Source organism: Oryzias melastigma, linkage group LG15 (genome assembly GCF_002922805.2).
Source record: "Oryzias melastigma strain HK-1 linkage group LG15, ASM292280v2, whole genome shotgun sequence".
NCBI lineage: Eukaryota > Metazoa > Chordata > Actinopteri > Beloniformes > Adrianichthyidae > Oryzias > Oryzias melastigma.
The window spans coordinates 21427280-21435437 of NC_050526.1; the positions used below are offsets into that span (position 1 = coordinate 21427280).

Sequence of the window (8158 nt, forward strand, 5' to 3'; positions counted from 1 at the left end):
ATTTTTTTTTTTGTTCTTTTTTTTTCTTATGGGATTTGATCTTTAATCTTAACTCAAGTTTGTCTGATTTCACGTTTCATTTATCTTTTCTTTTTTTTAGTGTACGGCAAACCAGTGATCTCTGGTGGAAGTTCTCAGATTCCAGAGAATCCGTACCTAGAACGCCGTTCACCTGCCCTGGAAAGTGAAGTTGATCACGTTGGAGCCAACAGCCCGGGTCCCAGCTCGTCTGAAGGCCCGCAGCCCGAAACTGAACGCATCCCTCGACCGCTGAGCCCCACCAAGCTGCTGCCCTTCATTTCCAACCCTTACAGGCATCAGAGCGACGGGGAATTTGAAGCTCTGAGGAAGAAGCTCTACAACGCCCCGAGGCCGCTGAAGAAGCGCAGCTCCATCACAGAACCCGAGGGCCCCGCTGGGCCCAACATTCAGAAACTTCTCTATCAGAAGACCACGTTGGCAGCTATGGAGACTACCGTTGCCACGCCAACCGTTCCCACCTATGCTGGGGAAGCAGAAAAAGCAGACGATGGATCTGTGGGGCCAAAAGCTCCAACTCAACTTAGTAATGCAGAAAACACCCCAGCAGTAACGGGGCAGCCTGCGGAGGCCCCGTCTTACGCCGCCACCGACCCAGTTCCAACCTTGAGTGAGCAGACTCTACCTCCACCCGCCATTCTCGAGACTGAAGAAATCATTCCTCCTCCTCCACCATCACACCCAGCTCCCAGACCTGAAGATGCTCTGTTTCCTCCTCCTCCTCCTCCTCCCACCGGGCTCTTGGATGACAGCCTGCCACCCCCACCTCCAATAGAAGAGTTTCCCCCGTACCCGCCTCCCCCGTACCCCAGCGGAGCGGATCAGGACAGTCTGGGAGAAGACACCTTCAACATGAAGGCACCTGAGGTCACCGGACAAGTCGCACTTCCACCGGTACGTATTCCCACGTGAACATTCGATCTTCAAATCGATCCTTTTTCATTTATCGTCCCAAGGTTGTTGTATTGATCCTAAAGACCTGAGGTGCTGCAATCCTCTCACAAGCCTGCTAATTGTCCATAAGCGGGTCACGAGGTTCCTTTTTCTGCACGTTCTAGTTTCTGATGACTTCTCCACTGCAGTAACCTGGCCGGCTCTTATATAATAGAAAAATCCCTGTTAAATACTGCCATTGTTTCAGTAGAAACTGCTCTCTGTTCTCCCTGCACCTCATAAGAGGATACTCTACAGCCCGAAAATAAACACCAAATTAGATTTTGTCGTTGCTAAGACTCCTTAAGAAGGTGGTTTCAAAAGAACAATCAGAAATCAGGTCTGTGGCCCATTTCCCCCAGAGGTTCCCTTCTTTCCCACATTCACGTTACAATAAAGTTTGAAAGAGGTCGGCGATTATTCCTTATCTTGTTGCATAACGGTGGTTTGGAGTTTTTTTTTTTTTTTTAGCTTATTCTGATAAACTGGATTATAGTAAAGCTGGTAAAACAATCCACTTTCTGCTTCACCTTCAGGCTGGACGCCACAGAGTGTCGGAGAGGCTGAGAGTCGCACCTTCCTCCTTTAATGTTGGAATGGCTTTTCAGAATTAAGTAATGAACGTTTGTTCCTTCAGGGAAAAAGAACCAATTTGCGCAAGCTTGGTTCCGAGCGCATCGATCACAACATGAGGGTGAAGTTCAACCCGCTGGCTCTGCTGCTGGACTCGTCTCTGGAGGGAGAGTACGACCTGGTGCAGAGGATCATCTATGAAGTAAGTCATTTTTCAAAATAAAAGCAGTCATTCGACTTTTTAGAACATTTTGGACAGTAGAACTGTTTTTTTTTTTTTTAAATATTAGGTGGAGGATCCGAGTCAGCCAAACGATGAAGGGATAACTGCTCTACATAACGCCGTCTGCGCTGGACACACGGAGATCGTGAAGTTCTTGGTTCAGTTTGGAGTTAATGTTAATGCTGCGGACAGTGATGGATGGTGAGTTTGCTGCTGAGATGTGAAAACGGCTGATGTTGAAGAGTGAATGAAAAGCTATTCCATGTCTATTGAGAATCTAGTCTTTTATTTTTTTCAATACCCACTTTGCTGGATTATATAAAGCTATCAAACTTTAGTTCTTTTGTATTTATTATTCCATTTTCGTTTTACTCTTCAATACCTTTTTATCTATATTATTACTCTTTAGCTGATTTCAGCCAATATAACATCAAACTCATTTTTTTCCCAATTTCTTCAAAAAACTATAGTTTTGGATTCAACAAAACAGTTGCAATTTTTTTTCCTTTAAATGAATAAATGCAGCAGCTTTAGCAGTGATGTCATCGCTACAGTAAAGAGACACAAAATATTTTCTTATACCATGTTTTCTGGCAAAATTTAAATTTTGTTGGCTATCAAAGCACTCGAACAACTTTTTTTTGTAGACTTCAAACTTTTGTGAGAAATGAAGGTAAAATCTCCCATGTCCTCTGAAACAAATCTCATTCACCTCTGGAGGTTATGAACCTCTGGATTCCAGCTGTCCATGTTTATTTTTCTACATTGAAGATCTACTCCAATCATCTCTTAATCTATTTTCAGGGTTCCCGTCGGGTCTTAAATCATCATAAGAGTAATTAAATTTATGAATTTGAATATAACACCTTTAAAAAGCCTTAAAGAGTATTGAATTTTCATATCGGAGACTTAAGGATTGTGCTGCTTGAAACTCCTCTGTCTCACATTTCATGTTAAATTTTTTATTTTTTAAGAAAGATTATTTTGATCAAATATTTGGAAAAAAAAACAGCAGGGGAACCAGTTGTTAAGCGCTGAAAGACCCCCTGAAAAAACAAAGTGCAGATCACAAAAGGAGATAAAAAGCAACAATTTTGATCATAAAATGGGAAATAATGTATAAAATGGGGAATAGACTGAGAAATTGGTCTTAATTTTTGATATGCATGGCCTTAAAAAAAAAAGTCTTTAAAATTCTTAAATTTAACTTGAAGAAACTTGTAGGGACCCTGTATTTTTAAAAGCGTTCCCAGTGTTGTGGTTTTGACCCGCCCACTGTATTTCTACGTCACAATTTTTTTTTCAAATTATATATTTTTTTGTCTTCCCCTGATTTACAATTTGAATAAAGAAATATTCATAAACGCAATTTTAATCTCAATTTTTGTCAATATATGTCCTCAATCATCAGAAAAATGCCACAACACACACTTTGCATAAGAGTGGGTCTTTAAATGTTTGTGAAATGCATTTAAGCTTAAATCTCTTTTCTCCACTCGGTCTAGCTGATTTATTTTATATAATATTGTATTCTCAAGACTTCGGCTGAACATTTTCATGGCATTTCTTCTCCCTTTAGCTGTCTTTAAAGCTTCAACAAACACCTAAATGGAGTTTTATCCTTCCTCAAATGTATTAGACACACGTGATTGGCAGCATCACTACATTAAGTCTGTTTTTCCATCTTAGGACACCTCTTCACTGCGCTGCATCCTGCAACAACGTTCAGGTGTGTAAATTCCTGGTGGAGTCGGGTGCTGCAGTGTTTGCCATGACCTACAGTGACATGCAGACAGCAGCTGATAAATGTGAGGAGATGGAAGAAGGCTACACCCAATGCTCACAGTTCCTTTATGGTGAGTGATTTTTGATTTCTAATCCTCCTTGTGTTCCTAATGCATCCATATTTGTAGTTAAAAGACAAAAAAAGCTTAAAGTATCACTTTGATTCATCCTTAGGGGTGCAGGAGAAGATGGGTATCATGAACAGGGGCGTCGTCTACGGCCTGTGGGACTACACGGCTGAAAACCCCGACGAGCTCTCCTTCCACGAGGGCGACTGCATGACCATCGTCCGCAGAGAGGATGAGGATGAGGTCGACTGGTGGTGGGCGCGCCTCGGTGACACTGAGGGATACATTCCTCGTAACCTGCTGGGAGTGAGTCGTGCATCACGTGGGATATTTCTGTTCCTTGAAGTGTCTAGATTTGTGTTGCTGATGCCTATTTTTGTCTTTTTGAACAGCTCTACCCAAGAATAAAGCCAAGGCAACGCACCCTGGCGTAAAACCTGCCGCAGGACGCACAGGCTTTAACCAACCGGAGAAGAAGAGGACGCTGCCGAAATGGAGAGGCGAGGTCGGACCAAACCATATGAAGGAAATTTCTGGCACTTTTCTGTAGTTTCAGTTGATGAATTCACCCTCACTTTTGTCCTTAGTGTTTTATGTATCCCAGACATCAAGCTGTTTTTGTTTTTTTTCACTGTTGTTTCATTTTTCTTTTCTATGCAGAAGTATATCTGAAATCATAAACTCACTAATGCTGGGACTAAAATGGAAAAAGCAGTATTTTCTTTAGAAACACTTTAAAATAGTTTTAAGAACAGTTTGGTAGTCTAGTTTTACAGACGTATGCTCAGGCAGACATCTTTGTCAACTTTGACATCTAAAATGTAAAGTTTGATGCCTAATCCTCTGGAACAACCTGCAAATGAAAGGAGAGGATTTCACATCAGCTTGTAATAGTTCTATCACGGTTCCTCAGTCCTCACAGGCGACCTGAAAGTCGGTCAGCTTTAGAAAATGGTTGAGATGCCATAAATATACTTACTGTTCATGTCATTTTTGTTTTTTATAGTAAACTAATGAAATGTTTCTGTAGAGTTTATATTGTTATAAACTTGATTCTTCTTTTCCAATCCTTTCATTAAAAAAGTATGTTATGCCGTATGCTTTTTTATTTTATGAAAACCATTCCAGTAAAGGTCCATTTAATTTTTTTTTTTTTTTAAAGGAAAAACACGTTTAAAGCATAGAGTAGAGCAGTCTGGTAATCTGAAACTTCCACTGTAAAAACTTAAAAAAGGAAAAAAAATCCTTATTTCTGTCCAAGCAGATTTATTTATTTTTGTTACTTGGTTCTGTAGCTCTTTTGTTAAATCTATGACCATAAGTGTACTGTAGTACCTTAAAGTTACAATAAAAGACTTTGTACTAAAATGTGATTGTTTTCTTGTTACATTTACAGGTTGAGAGTTTGTCATATTATCACTATCAGCATAAATGTTAAAAAAATACTGATGGATTTTAATTTTTAATACAATGCATGATTCCTGAATATGAAGGGGAAACAGAAACAAGTATTTCAATGAGTGAACTGTTTGAAGTCTTTATAAATGCTGCCCTCTGCTGGAGAAAAAAATTAACTTCACCCAAGGCTGGAATTGTTTTGTGCATTAGATTTGATATTTTCTTAGAGCCTTTCCTTCTGTTCAAATATTGTTCCTTTCTCAATAAAAATGTTAAATGTAGACTATTTAATCCTGAACCTTTTATCTTTAAGTGTACCCAGGACATTGAGGAAATACAGAAAAAAAGAGGAAAATTGACAGAAGAATACAAGTTGTTTGCTGACACAATCTTCCCAAACATACAGTACATATTTAGTTAAACTTTTTTTTTTTGGACAAATTAAAAGATCATTTTCATTTCTCAAGCATTAATGGTCAAAATTGTTTACAATGATGCGTTTCAAACTATTCTCAGGCAAAATGTAGAAATTTTTGAACATAAGTTTGTAGAAACTCGAGGATTTTGGTAGAAAAAAAGTGAAGCTAAATTTGTGTGCTAATTCTCCAAACTTTACAGCTGGCTTTTATTATTAAACTTGTCTGTGTCGCTTTAAAACCCAAGTGAAGAGAATTCAAAATGGAAATATGAAACGCAAAAAAAAATATTTTATGCAACTCCTAAGCATTTCAGGGTTAAGAAGACATGACTTCTTATCAAATCAAGAAAGCAAAAATGCAATTATTTTCTGGCAGTTTTATGTTTCTATCAGAGGTGATAGGTGTTTATGATTTTATTTAGGCAAATGTCAAATTTTTTTTGTCTTAAAAAGTGAATTTTCATCACTAATGTGTAAAGTTTTTTGTGAAGGGGGTTTAAATGTTTCAGAGTTGCAGAACAAACAAAATTAAGATTTTTACAATAAACATCTTTCACACATGAAGCTGAAGCAAATATTCAACAATATTAAAGAAAAGAACATTAGAATCTACATTTTTTTTATTCGCTTTTAAAAAATTCTGTGTTTAAGACTGAAATAGTTTGCAAAAAAACTAGAAATATTTCAGTGGGTTAACTAAATGATTAATAATTTAACTGAAGAATCTCAGCAGCGTTTATTTTCTAGACTGAGGGAAAGCTCCTTCTCTGCAGAGCTTAACAGCCATTCTCTCCAACAAATCATCCACAACAGCAAGACAACAATTGCCATGGCAACCAGCAACAATGGTGCTTCCTTTTGACACGAACTTGAGCAAACTTCCTCACTGCAGTCCTTATGGATGAGCACTGTGGGACTGGTTGTCTGTCTGAGGCACAAGGTCACTGCTGCACAAAGCCTTCACTGAATTGGAATAAGGAGCAGAGATAAAAGGCTCAGCTCAACACCAGGACTGCCCACTGAACATGACTAACTGCATTCATAATTGATGTGCACATTCATTATGAATTAAAGTTATGATGGGCTAATGTGAGGATGGAGTACAGCAGCTCTTTCACAATCGGAGATTTGGCTGATTTTTGCTGCACACGTATAAGCATGTCTGTTTTTTAGGCTCAGTGATGACCCGCACAGATAGTCTGATTTGTTTACTGATGTCTTGTGCGACGAATCTCATGCATACCCCCCTCTAGATGTATGATTTCCTTGATTTCGTGCCTCTGAGGAACACAGCGGAACATCTGTTTATCACACGGCTTCATTTAGCCCTGCGTATAGAAACTGCACATTTACTCATCTGCTGCACCATTATTCTTGCTCATTTGGGGAAATCAAAACAAAACCCTCTCCAGCCCTGAAATAAATCTTAAGATTGGGGTTTAGATCTTCATAACAACAACAGAAAGTCCAAAACAATCAGTTTGTGTTTTTTTTTATAATTCATTAGTTTAATATTTTTTATTGGAAACTAAAACACAAGCTTCAATATTTCAAAATGCTTCGTGAAATTTACTTTAAATAAATATAATTTCCTGCAACTTTGCTACTAAAATTAAATAGTTTGTAAAAGTTGACAGAGATGTGATTTTCTGTCAAAAAAGTGTCTCAAATAATAAATAGTGTCCGTTTTGGGTAAAAAGTCTGTAAAATTCTCCCAAAAATACAAGTTTTGCTCCTAACACATAAAAAAAAATAAAAATGTTGGATTAGTTTATTCATATCAGCAGTAATAATTGGAGAAAAATACATTTCTATCTCCAATGTACCACTGCAGTTCAATGTTTACATGTTAAAAGCTGAATTGAGTATTGGCTCACCCATCAATGATGATTAGAATCAGGTGTCCTAATCACGTGACCACAGGTGTATCAAATGAAGCAATCAGGTATGTGGAATGTTTTACAAACATTTGTGAAGGAAGCTCAGGAGCTCCACAGCATAGAACTGTCATAGGATGCCAACTGTGCAACATATCCAGTTGTGAAATTTCCTAAATATTCCACATTCGGCTCTCTCATGACAAAATGGAAGAGTTTGGGAACAACAGTAACTCAGCCACCATGTGGTCGACCACGTAAACTGATGGAGAGGTGCAAAGTAGTCGCTGACTTTCTGCAGTCAATAGCTGCAGAGAATAGTCCAAGTACAGTACGTAGAGAGCTGACCTGAACCCCATAGAACACCTTTGGGATGAATCAGAGCAGATACTGAGATCCAGACCTTCTCCACCAACATCAGTGTGGTGGCCTGACCAATCCGCTTTTGGAAGAACGGTTAGAAATTCCTATTAAAACACACTCCTGTGCAGACTTCCCAGAACTGTTAGAAAATTGGGATGACACTTCAGTTCATTTGTGAGTCAAGGCCGGTGAGCCAAAACTTTTGGTATTCTAGTGTATTTCATGATAGATGGATTTTTTTTTTCCTCAAGTGAAATTTTTTTTCTTGTGATTAAATAAATATGGAAGTTTGTGTAATATTGACTGTTGGACTGTGGAAAAACAGTTTTTATAATTCAGAGGTGTATTATTTAAGTAATAAAAACAAAATAAAACAATTTGTAAGCTCATGTAAAAATATTGTAATTTTGAATAAAAAATACAGATATAATCTCATAATTGTACGAATTTATTTTCTTAAATGTATTATGTTTTATTATTT

At 38.1% G+C, this 8158-nt stretch overlaps 1 protein-coding gene across 4 annotated transcripts in view; it reads left to right on the top strand.

Annotated features, from left to right (window-relative positions):
* LOC112161492 (apoptosis-stimulating of p53 protein 2) overlaps nucleotides 1-4989 on the top strand; it is a 22828-nt gene extending 17839 nt beyond the window's left edge. For all 4 annotated transcript variants that reach the window (XM_024296642.2, XM_024296643.2, XM_024296645.2 and 1 more), the window contains 6 exons: nucleotides 101-933; nucleotides 1610-1747; nucleotides 1836-1969; nucleotides 3458-3624; nucleotides 3728-3927; nucleotides 4014-4989. In XM_024296642.2, the coding sequence (XP_024152410.1) occupies nucleotides 101-933; nucleotides 1610-1747; nucleotides 1836-1969; nucleotides 3458-3624; nucleotides 3728-3927; nucleotides 4014-4055 (1514 nt within the window). In that variant the 3' untranslated portion in view covers nucleotides 4056-4989. The remainder of the gene's footprint in view (nucleotides 1-100; nucleotides 934-1609; nucleotides 1748-1835; nucleotides 1970-3457; nucleotides 3625-3727; nucleotides 3928-4013) is intronic.
* Nucleotides 4990-8158: the final 3169 nt, after the last annotated feature.